At 38.7% G+C, this 21,436-nt stretch overlaps 1 protein-coding gene across 1 annotated transcript in view; it reads right to left on the reverse strand.

The window, feature by feature from the left end:
* CPE (carboxypeptidase E) overlaps window positions 1–16,207 on the reverse strand; it is a 95,087-nt gene extending 78,880 nt beyond the window's left edge. The window contains exon 1 of the mRNA XM_019744660.3: window positions 15,066–16,207. Coding sequence (XP_019600219.3) covers window positions 15,066–15,372 — 307 coding nt within the window. The 5' untranslated portion in view covers window positions 15,373–16,207. The remainder of the gene's footprint in view (window positions 1–15,065) is intronic.
* Window positions 16,208–21,436: the final 5,229 nt, after the last annotated feature.

Raw genomic sequence — 21,436 nt, forward strand, 5'->3', positions numbered from 1 at the left:
GGAATGTTCTGAAATGGCTGCCAATGCATGGAGAAAAGCTACGGGCTGAATTCTCCTTCAATAACTCAAACTACATTGTTTTGTTGTTGTTGTTCTGATTTTTGTTGTTATTGTGTTATTAAACATAGTTTTTGAAATGCGTCCTCAAAACAGAACACTAATTGAGCTCTATCTAACTGCTAAAAATTGGCCTAACAAAATCAAAACTACTTAATTTCTTTTTAGTCCATGACTTCGCTGGAGTGTTGAAAAATAGCTAACTGGGAGGCGGGGGGAAGTATTGGTAATCAATTGTTATCAATTGTTGCTTATTACAATATAATACATATTACATGCATAATATAATTACAGTTATACAATATATAACATAACCATATGATTTACGTATGTTTAATATAATTTTACTTATAATTATTTGATATATAATAGAATCATGTTCTATCATATGCTTAGTTTGTATATAAATGTTAGCATAATCTCCATCCCAAATAGTTTTACCTTCCTGATAAGGGAAGTCAACTCCAAGGAACAACACTCTAAAAACTATTTTCTCTCTAACAAAGTGAATATAAATTTCACATGTTAATGGAGTGTAACTATCTGTCACAACACTTATTGAATATTTATATGTTTCCACTATTGGGGACAGTGAAGAAAGTACGAATGATCTCCTAGTGGCATAGAATTGTTCTCTCTTCTAACTTCCAGACATGATTCAACCTGGAAGTCCTGTTCCAACCCCCTCCTCCTTCTGAAAGCCCCCCCTTGATGGTCTCGCTCTCAACTCCCTGTAGAACTTGAGTCAACACCTTCATACCAAGTACTTGGGGAAAATACTGTTGTTTGTTGCTCTTTCTTAAGTATCTCTTCAATTTGCAGAATGTCACTCATATAGCAGGCACTGGTTATTATTCTAAATAAGTACATTCGAGCTACAAATAAAATAATACATACTGTAATGAAAGATACTTCATGTACTGCCCTCTACTACTCAGAATTTGATTTCCAAACGTGAACTGGTTTAAAATCATTTCTATCTGGTATTTCCAAATGCCTAGTGAATGAAATATCTTTAGTTTTCTTGGTAATTTGTTCAATTAGAGTGATTTATTCCTGCAAGTTGTTAGCAGGGCCTTTTTGATAATACAATGTTCTTATTACCTTGGCCTGGGAACTGAGAACATCATGGAAAATGTGGTATGGTCTACAAATGAGATCCTTCTTGGCCTCGGAGTCCACGAACACATGACCTTTATTCTATGAATTGTGGAAAAAATACCAGCCAGTCTCACCCATCTGTACATTCATTTAAGAAACACATTCTCATTCATTCCCTCTCCCTGTACACACAGGTCACAGAATTACAGCAACCAACGGTTCAGCTTCAATGTTAAAATAGTGACAGCAACAACAATACGAGTTTTAAAACTATTCAAGAAAAATATTTGATGTTCCTCACAGTTACACGTAATTTTTAAGATACAGTTTGCACAAATTACAATGGAGTCAAAAAAGAAGGGGAAATGTCTATTAGAACGGTTATAAGAAGCCCCCAACTCCCACCTACCCAGCAATCTGAATCAACTAGAAAAAGAGTACACAGAAATCTAGAAATAATGGAAAAGAGGTCTCAAAAATATTGAAAATAATTATCACGTAGTTCATGGTTTTTACTGCTAGTGCAAGGCTGGGTTGTCCTCAACATACAGCCTACCAATTTTGTCACATGAGTCAAATTAATATACTCTTTTAATAAAGTTTCTCCAGTTCAGTCCACAGAGACCACTGGGGAGCAAATTAGGAACTGAAATGGGTTTGAGAGGTACAGTAAAATTGCGTGTAACTCACACATATGAAAACATGAAACTTTATTAATCCCAGATGCTACATTGGACAGTGGATCACTGGAACCAACCAAAGACCCAGGTAAGTATTTTGGTGAGACTCTTCCAAGCAACACTCAGCCCAGTATTGTTCTAATTTGAAGGTTAATTTAAGGAAAGCTTATAGACTCCTTCCCATTCATTAACACATAGGAGGCATTTTTATCAGGTATTTTGCACATGGTCAACACCTCCAAAATCTCCTGCGGCTCATGCATTTGGAAGCAAAAATTCTTTCAGAGGAGGCATGCTCCCTACTTTCAAGACTGAGCTCTGAGCCATTGCATGTAGAAACTAATGTCCAATGCAAGCTTTTTGATGCCCTGGAGGGTGACTTATGTGACTAGAAAAGATTGGAAATTAATTTGGTTTTTAAAAATCAATATTCAATTTATTAGAGTTACGAATTATAAATTCAAAATCCTAGTTGTTCTATAAGCATTTTAGTTCAGTTTACAAATCATATATATTGATCTGTTTACAAATCTAGCAGATTTTATAATCACCTTAAAGGGAGATTTGGTTGCTTAATTAAGATATCTTTAAAATTTCAAACTGTAAATATAAATTTAATATATTCAATTCCCTTTTTAAGTACCTTGTTTGATTGACTGATAAACACTCCCAACTTCTTAAAGAATATGATAAATCTAAGAAACACATTAAATGTACATGATTCTTAAGTTCTTTTAAATGCTCTAATACCATTTGCAGACTTGTTAAAATTTCAACTTAAAAATCATAATCGAAATAATTACTCAGTGGCACATTTTTCTACTGGAGTTACAAAGTTAATCTGTAGACACTGGAGTCTACCAAATTCAATTAAACATTTTAAGTTTTGTAAATACATAAAATCCCAACTGAATAGATATTGTTTCTAAATCTTTTTGGGATTCAAGATTCTCACCCAAAAAAGGAAACAGTTATGTCAAGCGACACAGTTTTGGGGTTACCTTCTCAAAAGAGTGGTGGGGTGAAGAGGTTACCACCCCAACTAACTGATGGACATTCTAGACAAATGTAACATCTGAAGCTGCAGAGAGCCAAGCCAATTTTTCTCACCCCCTCGACTGCTGCGTTGAGCTTTTTTATATAATTTCTATTTCATGGACTCTAAAACTTAAAGAGGAGAGTGGTGATGACTTAGCACATGTCCCTAGGTGTATGTCCTATTATTAGTATCTAATTTCCAAAACAAATCAGAGTCAGTAATTCCCTCCCTGGTGAATATACCACTAATTTGAGGTTGCACTTCCTTGGCTCTTAAAATAATTATTTTCCATCCTGTTCCAAAGATTTTTTTCCTTCTTTTCATTACCCAGTTTGATAGGGTAATTCTTACATATATGGAAATGGCAGTATTCAATTGAATGCTCAATGTCACTCCTGCCTTTGCCTGATCCTTGAGTCACAACTTCCAGGGTCATTCTCCTGATAACTAAAGGCCCTTTTCTATTAGTACTTTGGTTCTGATACAAGAAAGCAGCCTACATGATGTGGCTCGGCGTATAACAAGGGCCTGCACCTAACTAAGAAGCAGATCGAGAGGCAATGCAAAGCCTGGCCTCTATGTAGGAAGGACCAGGATATAGGGCAGAATGTTAACATCAGATCCAGTTTGTGATCAAATACACATGCCAGGCACTGCGGCGATGCCCTAATGAAACTGATGGAGATGGCTCCCTCTCGTCAAGCTCACAGAGAAGGCAGAATTGTACACGGACATAACTATTGGCCCTGCAGTGGAGTGTGGGTGTACTTACATGCCCACAGTAAATGGTTTAGCAAAGTGTGTATAACTATGTTTAATATGTATGCTATTCATTCTGAAGTGTTCATTCATTCATCACTTTGAGCAATGCATTGAGAACCTACTATGGACCCAACATACACCAAAGAGTCCACACTGAAATATGCAGTCGCTGTCCTGGTTCCAGGAGATGACAGAGAAGTTAGGAAATCTCCCTTTACAAAATGGGAGGACACATCACTTTAAAATGTGGCCACTGTGAAAATTAAGCACTGACATTTTAAAAATGTGTCCTAAATTTAACGGAAATTATGATTGTCATTAGATGTTTGGCATTGTTCACTTGTTATTTTAGTCACATCTTAATAACATTTATGTTCAAATAACTTTCTAAAATGTAATATGTATATGGTTATAAGTCACCATGGTTTTCTAACTGTTTAAGTATGTTTGACAAATAAATTAAGAAATTAGCAAGATGGGTGGTCCTCTAGAGAGAAGGAAAACTTCAGCACAAGGAATGCTTTAAACTATTAACTTGTAACTGAATTTAAAATTATATTTTGAAGCCTCATTTTACAACTCTGATTTTAGTCAGAAATGAAATGGAGAGTGCTAAAGACATCAAAGCCGGGAAGTTAGGCTCTTTTATGTAGCTGGTAAGAGGCTGTCTACATTTGATAAACAAAGGCAGTACAGACTTAACCAAAATATGCCTGTTTTAAGACTCAGCTTGTTCTTCCCACACCTCCATAAAACCTCTTTAAAACTACCAACTATATTTTAATAAGAAAAGAAAATGTTTTAAACGTCTTTAAAATAACCCTCTTATAAATAAACTCCTCAAGTTACCAGTCTTTTTTTTAGTATAACTATTCTTAATATATTCATTAAGATTTTCCTAATGCATAAATAAGAGCAATTTATGTGCATTTTATAGGGAATTAAGATCATTGTGATAAAATCTTTAAAAAAAAACAAACAAGAAAACTTACATTTTTAAGTTTTCTTTTGAACACTTCTTTTCAACAATAGGCAGACTCTTCCTGCATCTTAAGTGCCCATAATGATCAATAGATCCAATTCCTGCCTGTGCTAGGTATGGAAAAGCCGTTAATTTAGGACCAAAGTGGAGATTGTTCATAAAGAAATGGAGAACTATGGAATAAATGGTTGACAGTAAATGAACCTATACACATCCCTGTGAGTTTATGACCCAGCATTATCAGGCAAAAGTCTTCCAATTGATGTTCACATAACCACTCTTTCTTACTTTAACATCCACAGAAGAGAAGAAATGCCAAAGAGGGATGAGGACGAGAAAATACGGGGCCACATTAATCCATTAGGTCCTCCAAACCTAGCTCAGAGCATATACTTTAGGATCTTTACATGAAAGTAAAGGCAAATTTGGCCAAATATTTAAAACCCTGGTAGAATACCTGAATAAAGAGGGTAATAATAGCCCAAGAAAACTTCCTGAAAGAAAAAACTTTTTGAGAAATGATTTTTTTAAAAGAATAAGCCACTTAGACAAAAGAGAAAACTCTTCAATTCCTGATAATAACTATGGATAGAAGTGAAAAACAAAAGAATTGAAGGCTATATTATATAGATGCAAGTGAAATCTATAAATATTTACACCAACTTGAAATTTAAAATAATTTAAAATGACTGCTCCACTCATGATTATCTTGCCATCACCAAGGCTTAGACAAAACCTATATGTCTATATAGTATTTTAGTCTATTTATCTATATAGTATATTCACTACATATCTACATAATATTCACATAAGCATTATGTGTCTACATTTTGTATCGCTTTAGCATTTTCCAAAAACTAAATTTGCCTCTTGAGAAATACATTTAACAAGCATATTTCTCACAGTGTAAGCATTATAAAGGTCCTTTTGATTTTGTAGAGTTAGTACAGTTTCCAAAAGTGCTTTAACTTAATTCCCATAATGCTGATTATGTGGAGAATCTGGCTTCACATTTACTGAGTTCCCACAATGAATAAGACCAGTTTCCTCCAATAAACTTAAAAAATCTGTGCGGAACACTGCCACGACTTGAAACGAATGAAACTATTTCAATAGGACTGTTGTGCTTTAAAATCAGATGTCCAACACCACACCTAAAACACAAAAAAAGACAACAATCACATTTTATTGTGCAAATGTCTAACATTCCCAGTAGTTTCCCCTACAGATATTGTCTTTATGTTTGCTACATCAAAAATAGTATAAGGGCCCCTTCAACCCTTGCATCTACACATACATGCAGCACACATTTTGCAGAATCAAGTGATGTACCCACTGGTTATATAGTATGCAAATTAAGCTCAACATGGGTGAAAGAGTGAATCCAAGGCAAGAAATAAAATAACACATTTCAAGATATGCAAAGGCTCTGCCTAAAGGGGCGAGTGGCAGACAAAGTAAAATAGATACACATAGTGGAAATTCATTAAATATACTGTAAATTAAATTGAAAGGTTTAGCTATACTGACAAAAGCCTACATTTTCTTTTCATATTGGAAAGTTGATTTTAGTTTGGAATGTCACACAGCAATTTTTTGTAATGGTCATGAGAAAAAGTTGCAAAAATTGCCTGTTGGCTATAAAAAGGAAAAGAAAAAGATATCCAGGCCATTGGTCAGGGAGGTGACAGTCCAACCTTTATATTGAAGTTTTACTATCCTGAACTCATGAGCACAGCTTATGATTTGTGCAAGTTGTTGAACCAAGATCTAGAAAAAATATATTTCTTGTGGAAAAAAAACATTACGCAATGGCAGTGAATAGCCCGCTGCAGAGTAAGGAAAGATTTTCTGGTTTGAAATACTTTAGCGTATGTGGGAAGAGTAATTGGGTAGGTCCAGTCAGACAGCCTTACTTTGGAATCTGAACATATGAGTAACTGGATGCCTCGATGTGCAAATAGATGAGATAATTGTTTTTCCCAATTACTTTAACACGCATACCCACAGGATAACCAGGGATTTTTTCAGCAGCCTGGTAAAGACTATATTTAGTTTAAGTCTAAAAATAAATGGTCTGCATCCATTTTTTAAATAACCAGTTTTTGTTTTTGTTGTTTAAGACATTTGTGAAACCAAATGTCTTTAAAAAATAAGGGGTATTATTATTATTATAACAACAGAACCAGCTCAAACTGGTCCTATCCTGTTTAAGAAAATACTGAGGCGCTGGTCAGAGACAACAGACCAACACCGTAAATCATGCAGGGGAAGCCTGGGCAGAAGAGCAACTTCCAGCTGCACTAGGAACCAAAGTCTCACCCCTACACAAACACACACACACAGGGAACCAAAGGACAGGGACACGACCGGAACCTGAACACAGGAACCCTTTCAGAAGCGAACAGTCCATTGTCTAGAAGATCCAGTGCTGATGCCCTTACCTTAAATGGCCAAGTTCCAAGGTCGTCCAATTCAAACTTGCCCCAACAGCGCTTCGGCATACCTGTTCCCCCTAACCACTTAAAAATCCTTAATCTAGTCCAGAAATCAAGATGAATTTGAGGCACTGCTAAATCTCCCACCTTCTTGGTTGGTGCCTTCTAGGTCAATAACGTTTTCCTTACTCCAAACTCTGACGTTTTGAGTTTTGGCCTTTCAAAGCATCAGGCATATGAACCAGAGTTTGGTAACATTATTATTATAGAACTATCATTCTCAGAAGTGATTTTATAGCAAACAGATTTCTAAAAAAAAACAAAATGTTTACTGGCAGTAGAAATTTGTTCCAGGATTTATTATCATAATTAGCTCATTTCTTTTTAAGACTCAACCCTGTAATATTTACAGAAGCCACCTTATTCTTCAAAGATTATGCACTGGGGACAGTTGAAGATGTAGGTAAATCATTTAAAAATAATAAAAGTTACTGGTAACACAAATAGGCTCTTCTCTGAGGCTGCATTTTATTAGAAAGAGCTGGCTGCTGGAGTGCTTACAAAACACCATATCCTGAATTTTAAAAGAGAAACATTCACAGAGCAAAAGGCTGGCAGCAATTCCAGTAATTAATGAAATGTGAAGGAAAGAGCAATCTTAAAACATGCTTCAAATTTGAGCTCGCTTTGACCCATCAACTACCTTTCAGATAAACCTCCTCTTATAATGGCACTTTCAAGTGCTTGACTTGAATACTGTTTCACAAGGGAAGGGAAAATTAAAACCTGGAGATGCAAGACCTCAATGTTCAAAACAGCACACAGCCCTTAGTATGCAACACTAAGGGCTCATGCCGGTTTTTAACAGGTCAAAAATGTTGCTAAGTAAATTTTTACTGATTACCTTTAGAACTTTTATTTCACACTTAGAAAGCAGTTTAACTTTCTAAAATGTCTCAAGAGGAAAGAGGCAAGGTGAAACAAGCCTCATACTAGTGCAATTCTAATAGTCCGCAAACACAGCAAGTTCATCACAGAATCTCGAAAAGACGTGTGGTCAGTGGGTCTCTCCATTATGCAATATGGATGCATCACATTAATATAAGTACATACAAAAAAAGGCACCCTTTCTACCCATTCTTGTTGTCAGGCTTCTAGCATGCATAAAGTCAACGGTGGCCTTCAAAGTGGCTTTGTTTTATGATTCACACTTTTGCCAGTTTGAGAAGTTTCATTTATTCCACAAATATTCACTGAGTGGCCACTATGTCCTAAGCACAGCACTATAGACATTTGGAATAAAGAAATGAACACAATACAGTCGCTGACCACAAGAAACTCACTATCTACAGTGGGAACACTTAGACCAACAATAGAAAATGCCATAATAGAGGTCAGAATAGTTGTTGACACATGTTGAATTAAGAACTTTATATTTACTACCTCGTTTAGTCGCCACATTATTGTCACCACATATTTACTACCTCATTTAATCACCACATTGTATTCCTAAATGACGAATTTGGGATTTAGAAGTTAAGTGACTTGCCCAACAGCACATAGCTAAAAATAGGAAGATACAGGATTTGAACTCAGGTCCCCTGACATCAAAGCATATACTGTAAACTGTTATGTCCAAAGACCTATGGAAACACAAAGAAAGTATCCCAGTGTGGGTAAGAAAATTAGGAAGGATGACAAAGGAGGTTTCAAAGATCTTTCATTCACATTGAGCCAATAAAAGAATAAATTAGCCAGTATCTGAGCAGTTTCATGATCCATTGTTTAGGAAAATAAGTTAGTTTGCCAAAGTAAATGTTGGAATTGCCCTAGATTTATTTAGTAACCTGAAGAAAAAACCAAAGACATTCTCAAATAATGATGAACATTTTCAATGTTCCCATTGAATAAAGCAAAATAAGATGTCAAACAGAAGGAAACCAGGGGTGGCCCACATTTTAAAAATCAATAGAGGGTAAACCTTTGTGAACAAAGAAACAGTGATGAGAGGGGAAAAGTCCTTCAGGGCTGGGGGGGTGGGGGGGGCTTGTGCAAAACCATCTGAGGTACATTTACACAATGGAGTATTCCTAGGCCATAAAAAAGAATGAAATCTTATCATTTGCAACGACATGGACGGACCTAGAGAATATTATGTAAGTGAAATAAGTCAGACGGAGAAAGACAAATACCATATGATCTCACTTATATGTGGAATCTAAAGAACAGAATAAATAAGCAAACTAAACAGAAATAGACTCAGAAATATAGAGAAAAAACTGATGGTTACTAGATGGGAGGGGGGTGGGGATGGGGGAGAAGGTGAGTGGATTAGAAAGCACAAATTAGTAGTCACAATATTGCCACGGGGATATGAAAGACAGTTTGGGGAATATAATCAGTAATGTTGTAAAGATTTTGTAGGGTGTCAGATGGGCACTTGTTTTATTAGGGAGACCACCTCAGGGATGATGTAGATGCCTGACCACTGCAGTGTACACCTGAAGCTGAAGCTGAATAATATGAAATGTCAACTATAATTAAATTTATATATATATAGTGTCACAGGGGTAGTAGAATGTTGGGGGGGGTTATCACTTTGTGAGGGGTGTAGATGTCTAACTATCACATTGTTTTGTACACCTAAAACTAAAAAAAAAATCATAACAGGTAAGCCCTCGGCAGGTCTCATGTGATGACGCAGCCTATTCCAAATGAACATAGGCCAATGGAGCACATTTTCCAGACTGACTAAAAGTGGAGAAAATTGAATAAATTAGCCCATCTTCATAACTACGTGCAAGCAACTTCATTAAATTCTTTTATATAAACTATATTACTTTGGCCTCACAGCCACCCTTTGAGGTACAAGTTTTTAAAGTATTCCTATTTTATAAACAAGAAAAAGAGGTACCGTGTTTCCCCCAAAATAAGACCTAGCCGGACCACCCTCTAAGGCGTCTTTTGGAACAAAAATTAATATAAGGCCCGGTCTTATTTTACTATAATATAAGACTGGATATATAATAAATATAATATAATATAATATAATATAATATAATATAATATAATATAATATAATATAATATAATATAATATAATATAATATCGGGTCTTATATTAATTTTTGCCCCAAAAGACTCATTAGAGCTGATGGTCTGGCTAGGTCTTATTTTTGGAGAAATACGGTAAACAGAAGTTAAGAACATGAAACTGCTTAATAATAAAAGAATTGGATTGCATTTGTTACTTTAATCTCTCCAATCAAAATTATCTGACCTATGCCTGTTGCCTCAGAATCATGTTCTCAATTCAGTAAGCATATCTTACGAGCCTCCTCTACATAAATCACTAGGCTAGCAGTTTACGGGCAAAAATGGAAAACACATGCGTGCCACCCCTGAGGAACTCCCTGTATGAGTCTCTCTGCTAAAGAATTACCAAGTTAATCCTTCGTAATATGATAATGAAAGATAATGGTCTAATGCTGTGTTTCTCAAACTAGTGTAACAGTAGTTCCAAGATAAGCTTCTTGAAAAAAAAGTTTCCATGATGAAAGAAGGTAGGAAAATACCATATAGTACACATCTAACTTGGAGACCTGAAACATATATTGGCATCTAAGTCTTGCAGTACAAACCTGTTTATCTTTGTTTATCTAACTTATCTAACCAAGCTGAACTCATGTTCCATTGACTACACTCAGGAAAAAGCTGGGTTATGTGTCACCCTTTACAGGGACTATTTTTGCATTTGTCAAAAATACCTTTCCCAAAAGAAGTGACTATAAAGGTGGCGATTTGACCCCTATGCTGTGCCAAAATGAAAGATGCTACCAGATGATTCCTTTGCCCTTCTTTCAAATCCCTTCCATAGAAAGATGCCTATTTTGTTTTAGCATAGGATATAATGTTAGGGCCGAGCCCAATTTCCTCTCTTCCATTAGCCAGTCATCTGTCAATCAAGTACATTATTGCTGGCAAGAGCTGCACTGACTCATTCGGGTCTAAAAATACTCTTAAAAAAATAAATAAATAAAAATAATTCTTGAGCATATATGGTACATCTAGATCCTTCTCCAGAATCTAACATCTATAACCACCTGTTATAAGGTGTTACTCAGTTATAATCATTTCCCACTAATACATACTAATCTGGTATGAAAAGAGGCCATACAAAATAAGCAAAATTCCCATTCCTTTTTTTGTTTGTTATATAGAAATTTTGCCAGCATTAAATGTTCCATCACAATATTTGGCAAATACATACTGGCATTCATACACTTTAAATTTTAACAGATTTTGGGAGGAATAGGTCCAAAATAACATTCCAGTCTTTGAGAGAGAAAACTCTATGCTCTAAAGAATGTTTCAAAGATAGCATTTTAGTTATAAATCAGATTTACTCCCCAAACGCAATCTTGAACTACATGTAAAAGAATTAGTGTTTTAAACAAACTAATCTTAACTCATGTCTAACTCTAGGAAGAGTGGTCTGGGGATACGGATTCCATTGCTTTGACATAAATGAAAAAAGGTGGGGTTTTTTTTATTTTGTTTTTTTAATGAGTACAGCAATGATGGGGATGTATGACTAGGAGAGCATATGTTTGGATTTAAGCACATGAGTCCCTATGTGTAGAAATATTTTTTAAATATAAAATATAAGCAAACAAAGAAAAATGGGGAACATGATCAGGCCTGGCAAGTTTCATATCTACTAATGGGAACCCCCTGGGCACCTAAAATCAGCCAAGCACAGACTCAATGTCAGTCCAGTCTTTATCCAAGCCCCACATCCAGGCTCCAGATTCATTATATGGGAAGAGATGAGATGGGTGTCATGACTCTCACAGTTCTGAAAATGGCTGATATCCCCAACCCTCCTCCAAAAGATTTTTGCAGGCCTCCGAAGTGATACAAAATTATAACTGAGACCCAACATTCAGCTGGTCAAGAATCAAGCTGATTCCCATGGTGTCATGACTGAATGAGTATGGATACGCCTCGCTGATCAATTTAAAAATGAGATTTTCTTCCTCTTTTGATGAATTCAAATGTAGAATATCTGAGAGAATGAACGTTTTCAGGAGAAAAGTTCAAGTTCAGCCCACAGCCTGGTACCAAACACGTATGATGATTACTTCTTTCTGCTCAGGAAGAGAGCTGGCGGTATCAGCAAAAACCTTCTGTCCGTAATTTTCTGCTCTAACCAAGTAAACCTCTCACTCTCTTGTTCTACCACAGGGAAAGGCTTTGTGTGTATACTCGTATGTGGGGGGGGCGGGGGGTTTGCTTGTTTGGGGACTTTATCTATAATGGTAACTAAATCCTTACACATTAGCTATATTTTTTTTTAATCAGAAAAAGAATTTAGATAAAGTAAACTAACAAACTTGATATCTCTATCTTGCTAGAAGATAAAATGAATATGGACAACATCATCAAGGTTTTAGTCAAGCAAAGGAATTTTGTTACGACAAATATCATTTCCTACTAGCTTAATCAGAAATGTTATTTCAAAGAAAAAACAGGACTTAAAATGTGAAAATAGTTAAGACAGCCGCCCTCTTTCAAAAGCAGGGGCTCTGTTAAAACATACATGTTATATGAGCTACATTGGAAGTTGTAAATTTCAATATTCGGTAGTCTGTAAATATATTCCCTGCCTTCTTGTCATCCATTTTTCAATAACCAAATGCTCCCTGATCTAATGTCTCTGGTCTCCTTTCTCCAATCCTTTCACACCATTCTTGCAGCCCTAAGTACTTTTTACTTTATCCTTCAAACTCCCGATACCCATCTCCCCAAAGAAGGACTACCTTGCGTATCACTGCACAGCCTATAGAACCTGACCCACCTAGAGTGTGCAGGTAAGCAAAAACACTGAAAGCATCTATTTCTACTTCAGAATAACTACGGATATTCCTTTTTCATTTCTTAAAACATTTCCATCTAAAAGGAATTTGAAAGTCATTTAAGAATGGTGAACTCTTTCCTTTACCCAAAACTTCCTTAAAAAGTTAATTCATACAAGTACTACCAAATTTATATACTGGTCAGACCTCTCCACTTACTACTGTTAAAAACAATAAACAGGCCCAAAATGAAATCACTTTTGCTAAGCCGCACATCACTAACCCAAGACTTCATTAGGGTTTTGGCTCTTCCAAAAATGGAATCTTAAACCAGTCAATCAGGAATCGCCTGACCAGCACTAGTTCGGTAATATGCCTGTTAGTCCCTTGGTATCCCGTAAGGAAAGCAGCCTTGCAATAACCAGCCCTCTTTTTTGCCTAACCTAATTTCCTTGTTCCTGTTCCCTTCTGCCTATAAAAGTCTCTCATTTTGTACAGCTCCTCAGAGCTCCTTTCTGTCTACCTGATTGGATGCTGCCTGATTCATGAATCAGTGAACAAAGCCAATAAGATCTTTGAAATTAACTCAAGATGAATTTTGTTCTTTAACACTAGTTCCCTGAAGATTTCTAACTTACTTACCTCCTCTTAAAAGATGGTAGAGGGAGAAATCACCCTTGTGGTTATTTCGTGTTCATAATACTTTATTTCTACATTGAAAAACACAATGGATAGACATTTTGTATTCTATTATTAAGTAATACCATTAACTTAAAGTTCACTTCATTTAACAAGAAATTATAAAGCACTTTTGAGTTTGCCTTCATAAAATAAATTACATATGTGTTTTTTGTGTTTATGAGAAATAGAACCTTCTATTTTAAAACATTGTGTTATTCAGCAAATGACTAACTTATTTTCTCTTTTCATAATGTGTCCTGAACGCCTGCTGTATACAGAATCCAGACTAGGTGCTAGAGACAGCCTCTACCTCGTGGAGCTTACAAACTGAAAGACAGATTGGGAAATCTTGACAGACTATACATTCCAGATTTTCAAGCAAAAGAATTATTGTTTTCATTTTCAAAAGCATATCACATTCTCACAATGATACCACTTGAGAATTTTGAGAATTTTACTTCTAAACTTGAGACAAGACAATGAAAGTTAACATTAGCTTTCATATAATCTCCTTGAAAAATTAGCCGCGATTACCTTAACAGTACTTTTACTATCAGAAGACCAGGTCTGAAGAGTTATAGCATTTCCAAAGAGCAGAAACATAATGAAAAAAAGCCCCAAACACAGTTTTTTTAAAATACCTCTTTAAAATGAATCACATTTAACATAAATGAAAATGTGCCTTAACATACTCAGGAGAAAGATGCATAAGATGGCCCAGTGCTTGAAATAAAAACCTAGTCACAAACCACTCATCTCAAGTGGCCAAAGCAGAACCTTAGAAAGGTTCTGTCCAGTTTCAACATCCCAGTGCCTCTCAGGTGCCACTTGCCCACCCTTGGAAGAGGACCGGTATGCCTGCACACACCACCACCCAATACTGTCAATATCCTTAAAGCTCCCTGAGCTCCCACCCTGCTCGTGTACCCAGTAATACACATGCACAGGTAGAGATGGTTATGCAGAGCCCGCAGGATCCAATAAGCTGGTCCTCTGGAAATTAGGAAACAAATCATAAATGACTCTTCCTCTTTCCTCTAAGTCCTTGCCTTCTGCATCTTAGCTTTCAACTCTCGTCTGCAAGGAAGGTCAACCCTCTTCCTGAGGATTCCGTTATTTCCTCTGGTCTTTGATACAGCAGAGACAGTGACCGCTGGGGTGGCAGGCCGCAGATTTGCTTGCTGCGTGCCCCTACCTCCACCCCTCCAGCCGCTCTGGCCTAAGCTCACCAAAAGGTGGCCTGAGGGACGGGGGAGGGCAGGAGGAGGACAGCAGAGATGGGGACCCGGCAAACCACAACGCTCTAGGTCAGGTTCATCCCCATCTCCATCCTTCCCTGCACTTCCCATCTTCCACCCGAGATGCCCTTTTCTCCATGGCACCCCTGAGCCCACCTTTCCCCCCTTTCTCCACCAGTCCAACCCTTGGCGGCTCTCTGGGACGTCCCCAGGGATGGCAGCACCCTTACCAGGCTCATGGACACCGGGGTTGTCCGACAGCTCGATGACCAGGAGCTCCCGGCCCTCGAAGCTGCGCCCCACCGTGTAGATCCTGCTGATGGCGGTACACTGCAGCCACACGGACACCAGCGCCTCGCGCAGCTCCGGGTAGCGGTGGTACTCGAAGGAGATGCCGTCCTCTTGCTGCAGCCGCCGGCGCCGCCTCATGCCCGCCGCGGACGCCCCGGGATCCTGGGCTTCGGCGCCCAGCAGCCACCCGCAGGCGGCCAGCGCCCCGCACAGCGCCAGCAGCGTCCAGCCTCCCCGCCCGGCCATCACACTGCTGCTGTCGCCGCCCGTGCCTTTCTGCGCTGGCGGCCTCTTTTGTCTGCCCGGCTCGGGGGACTGAGCAGGACCGCGCTGCGGAAGAGCTGCAAGTTCCGCACCAGCCTCCTCACGCCTCCCCTTCCCGGGTGGAATGAGTGTCAGCCCGCGCGCTGGGGCCACCCAGAGGAGAGGGGCGAAGCCTGCTGGGCGGGCGGCACTACCGGCCGCCGAGCCCAGGGGAACTGCAGGAGAAACCACTGCGGGGAGGGGCCTCAGCGCCGAGAGCCGTGTCCATGGTAATCTGCGAGGGCTGCTGGCGTTATCTGTTGGCTCAGAACCACGTCAAAAGCCAAATGCCGCTGGGGATGACACAGGTGAAACGACCGCAGAGGTGTGGGTGTGGGGACGTTGTTGTCATTGAGAGGCTCATGACACTGCCTATGGAAAAAATACTCTTGGGCTGTGAGTGAATCTATTCCAGGCCTACCCAGGTTTCCATCCTGATTCACGACCTATTAGAGAATGTTCCAGAAAAAAGAAACAAAAAGGAAATATTGTCAGCCACTTGCCTTCTCCCCATGACGTATCTTTAATGACTGTAATGATAGTCCAAACGCAAACCCAAAGGATGGGTTTTCATTTATTGTAAGGTCTAGCTGGAAAACAGAACACTTCAATTTAGAAAGTTAAGAGAACAAAAAATGCATTCTATAAATTTGCAGATACTGTCTTTAATTCTATGTATACACATTCCTGGATTCTTCCAGAAAAAAATAAAAAGATAAGACAGTGTCATTGGGCAATGCCTGTGCCAATACCTCTCTGTAACATCCTTGGAGAAAACAAAGTGCAACTCTGGGGGGCGCACCAGACAAAGGATTTAGTTGAGTGTTAAGATTAAATCTTTCTGGAGCAGTTTACCTGGGTTGGAGGAGGGTCTCTTACCAGGTTGTAACCAAGATGTTGGCCAGGACTGCAGTCCTCTGAAGGCTTGACTGGAGCTGGAGAACTTTCTTCTAAGAAAAAAATAAAAGGATTAAATCCTGTTACAGTAAAAACTCGGATCATGAGGGATATCTCCATTTCCCTCTCAAAGTTACTATAAAAATAGAAAATCATTTACAGTTTGAAATATCCAGCCTTTAGATGGGGTTGATATTCCTGAAGCAACTCTGCCGCAGATGTTATTCTGAAGAGGTTGCCATTTGAATTCAAGAACAGCACAAATCTAAATAAATAAATAAATAAATAATCCACTGGGTACTCCCACCAAGCAGAAAAACTGAACACCGTGCACAGGGTAATTTTTCACATTTTTTTTTTCTGAATTTGCTCTTTCTCCACCTAACAATGCATTGCACTGAATAAAAAAAATCTTCTCCTGGAAAAGGACCCAGAAAGTTAAATGACTTTATTGGATGAAGAGAAAAAAAAACAATGCTGCTGGAGGAGCTGGTTCTCAACCCCTCCAACTGTCTACATTTCCCACAGCCACACAGATCTCCTTTTGGGGGTATTTTGGGGAAAGCTGCCAGTATAAAGACATGCCACTCATGAATCCCGCCATGTTCCTTGTCAATGTAGGCAGAGCTAAGAACTATATTTTCCACTATGACCACCCTCTGTTTGATTACATGGTCCAGAAGTTTGAAACCAGAGTTGTAATTATGATTCTAAAATCAAGCCCAAAAGAGCAACTTGGAAATCTAGAAAAAGAAAACAGAGTAGCTAAAAACCAATAACGTCAGAAGTGGAAGGTTAAGATTTTCATGTTAGCAGTTCAAGGTAACCACACTCATTTGTGGCTAGGTGGGGCATATCAACTAGTAACTACACAAGTAAACAACATATTATTCATTGAAGTCCTGTGTTGCCCTTTAGCTGTCTCTTTAAATAGAGTGTTTTCTATTTTCTCTCAAGTCTCAATTTTATGGGTTGTTTTTTACTTTTTCTTTTCAATGAGTGGGATCCTACCAGCTATATGGTCTCATTTGAAGGGGATCTCTTTGCATCTTAGAAGTTTGCTTCTCTTATCTATAAAATGAAAGGTTGGGATTGGATCATTCATTGAAGTATGGCAGAATCATCTAGAGAGTTGTACAATGGGCAAATTTCCAAGCCCCCAGCAATGCAGTAAGTCTGAGATGGGTTCCAGGTATTGAAAGGTTCCAGGTGTTAACAAGAATATCAGGTGTTTCTGACTTTGATGTTTGACTGACAAAAATACTTCGGGAAATACCTACTGTCCTATATGTTTTCTAAAGTCTCTTTCAGATGTAAAATTCTATGAATTCTGGAAGTTTTCTCTTTGGAAAAAAAAAAAACATACTGTTCACTTGGTAGACAACAAAGCTCCTCACTTATTATTGGGCATATCACATACACCAAAGAATCAGTTCAAAGGAATGAAAACTTGGTCTTTGAATTTCTGGGCTATTTTAAGTATAGGTCAGCTTCGCTGGAGCGTATATTACTTCTTTGTGACTTCATAGGCAATTATATAAAAGGTTATATGCCGATCATGATTGCTAGATAGGAAATCTTACATGTCAAGTCTCTAATGCACTTAACTTTGTGTACTCATAGTTAAATCTAGTAGGCAACCCACATTTTCAACTGTGTATGTGCAAGACAGAGAGAGACCATTTTGTCATATCACTTCTGGACATCTGTATGGGCTTATTAAGCTCCCCAAACCTTTACTTCCTTCATTACCTTTACTATTTTCAAATCCAGAAACAAACTCTTCCTATATCTCAAACCTGTTGCTCCCCCCTTCCAAAGCCCTGTCTAAAACTCATTCTACTCCACAAAAGCTCTGTAAACACATAGCTCTATATCTATCCATTAGTGTGCTGGCAAAGGTTTAACACTCAGCTCTCTGGGGAGGAGCTTTGGCATGTGAGAGGGGCTGAGTGTGCTGATTTCCGTGGTGTGAATACCCTTACCATGGCTGGTTTTAAATTAACAATGTGACATCACTGAACATGGCGTTGGGAAGAGAGATGCAGTAGCATACTTTAGATGATGTGGTGGTATGTACAAATTCTGTATACTCCTCCCTTTCAAGAAGGGTGCTTAGTTCCCTTCCACTTGAGTATAGGCAAGACTTAGCAACTCACTTCTAATGAACATAATACAGCAGAAGTGAGAGGATGTATCTACAGAAATTAGGTTATTAAAAGGCTACAGCTTTCCTCTCTCTCTCTCTCTCTCTCTCTCTCTCTCTCTCTCTCTCTCTCTCTCTCTCTCTCCCTCCCTCCCTTCCTCCCTCCCTCCCTTCTTTCCTCTCCCTCTCTTATCACTTGTCCTGGGGAGGAAGTTGGCTGCCTCATTGTAGAGAAGCTCATATAGCAGGACCTGAGGGAGACCTCTATCGAACAGCCTGAAAGGACTGACATCCTCAGTCAACAACTTGTGAATTTGTCAACAAGCATGTGAGCAGGCTCAGAAGCAAATCGTTCACCTCAGCCAAAGCCTGAGATGGCTGCATCTCTGACAGCTTGACTACAACTTCATTAGAGACCCTGAGCCAGAACCACGCAGCTAAGCAGCAACCATATTCCCAACCTACAGAAACTTTTCTGACAATAAGTATTTGTTGTCTTAAGCTACTGTGGTTGGAGTAATTTGTTATGCAGCGCTAGATAACTAATACATATAGCACCTCCCCCACACAGATACAACAGACACAAATCACCTTAGGAACACAGAGGATAATAAAATGTGGCAACATAATTAAGAAGTGATGAATTGTATTTTATTGACTGTTTTCTTCATATGATGTATTTAATTGCAAGTTTATATAATTTGTTTTTTGTAAATAATGGCTGTTTAACAAGCAACTCATAAAATTCCTCCGATTTTAATAATTGGCTCTTATAGTTTGGTATGAGCTGGCTCCAACCATTTGCTATGTCCAAGCCTAGGGTCCATTTCTCACTCAGCATTTCTCCCTCCCTTTCTGGTTTGCCCCCCCTCTGAAGTTCCCACCAGGGACAATACTGTATTGTCATTTGCTTCTCATGAACCTTCTACATTAGAATCCCCACATGAGCATGGCCACATTCCAGACCAATTGAATCCAATTTTCTGGGGATGGGGCTTGGAAATCTGCATTTGAGTGAGCTCTCCCACCCCCTCCCTCTCCTGGTGATTCAGAGGCACAGGAAGATTGGAGGAACACTGGGTTTAAGAGACTAGTTTTGAAGTTTGACAGAAACATGTTCTAACCCCAGGTCTATTGCTTCAGGAAACTGCTCGATGACTTTATCTGAAAATGAGGAACACCATGAGCATTCCATGACATACTGCAGGCAAGGGAGTGGGCACAAGAAAAGCACTCAATAAGCAGAAGGCTTCTGTGTCCTTTCACTCCTTGCTGGGACAATCTCCTGAGTCATGGTACCCTCTTACTGGCCACTGCAGTGCCCCATCCAGGCATTCCTGTTTCAGAATCCTTCCTCCTACCTTCTGAACTCCACTCACCAATGCCTGTCATTCCTGCAGAAATGCTCTTAACCAACCTCCTCGTAACCAGCTCTCCATTCACACTCAGGCGCATTGATGAATGGAGGCCCATGCACCTGCCCAGGGCTGTGGCTGCTCTCACAGTTCTTTTTTTTTTTTTTTTTTTTAAGGGGAACAGGACTTTATTGGGGAACAGAGTGTACTTCCAGGACTTTTTTTCCAAGTCAAGTTGTTGTCCTTTTTTTTTAATCTTAGTTGTGGAGGGTGCAGTTCAGCTTCAAGTTGTTGTCCTTTCAGTCTTAGTTGTAGAGGGCGCAGCTCATCTCTAGGTCCAGTTGCCGTTGCTAGTTGCAGGGGGCACCCTCCAACCAAGTGAGCCATCGGCAGCTCAGCGGCAGCTCAGCTGCTCAGCAGCAGCTCAGTTCAAGGTACTGTGTTCAATCTTAGTTGCTAGTTGCGGGGGGTGGAGCTCACCATCACTTGCGGGACTTGAGGGATTGAACTGGCAGCCTTGTGATTGAGAGCCCACTGGCCCACATGGGAATCGAACCAGCAGCCTTCGGTGTTAGGAGCATGGAGCTCTAACCGCCTGAGCCACCGGGCCGGCCCCTGCTCTCACAGTTCTTTCACCACTGGGTTGTGTGTCTACAAAGACTCAGTCAGGTGTGTCACCAAAATGTTCATGCCACTGTTACTTGTCGTTGTGTAATTAATTAAAAATTAGGTAAAACTATTTTTAGGCAAGAGTGGAAAAAAAGTTGAATGCTTTTGGAAACACTTGAATTTTTTAAATGGAGTTAGGTATAGATGAGAAAACAGTGGAGGACTGAGGAAAACTCATAAAAATCTCTCAAGATTCTGTTCTTAGACTGGTTCACAAACCTGTCACTCTACTTTAAAGAAATGAAAACTGGTAAGGCTAGAAAATGCATTATGGTAAAAAGGCCCTGTTCCTACAACTAGCCACCAATCAATGGATGAGTATATGCTTACATTTTAAGTTTAAATAAATTATTAAAATTGTGCTTGTATGCTTCATTTTTTTCGATTCTCTTCTTTCATTGATTTCTTTCGCATTAATCACCCCACTATCTGTTCTGGTTGTATTGGTTAAGAGGATAAATATGTACCATAGCAGACAGGTAACAACCAAATGCATTCTGTATGTGATGCTTGAATCAGCTGGACAGCACTTCATTTACAAGCATCACCACCTGAATATCTAATTACCAACTTAAATTAAATATGGGCCAAAGGGTTTATCATTGTTTTTCTACAACTCTACCCTGTACCAATTTCTCTGTATCTCAGTGGCCACCCCAATATTACTGACCTTCACACAATACTGCCCAACAAAAATATAATGTGAGCCATATATGTAATTTAAAATTTTCTAGTAATTGTGTCAAAAGAAGTAAAGGAACAGGTGAAATTAATTATAATAATAAATTTTGCTTAGTCCAATATATTACCACTTTAACTTGCAATCAATATAAAATGGATTCATGAAATAGTTTTTTATGCTAAGTCTTCAAAACCTGTTGTGCAATTGACATTATGGCACATCAGCACAATTCAGACTAGCAATATTTCAAGTGCTCAA

This window comes from Rhinolophus sinicus, chromosome 15 (genome assembly GCF_057876585.1).
Source record: "Rhinolophus sinicus isolate RSI-liver-muscle chromosome 15, RSI-T2T, whole genome shotgun sequence".
Classification (NCBI taxonomy): domain Eukaryota; kingdom Metazoa; phylum Chordata; class Mammalia; order Chiroptera; family Rhinolophidae; genus Rhinolophus; species Rhinolophus sinicus.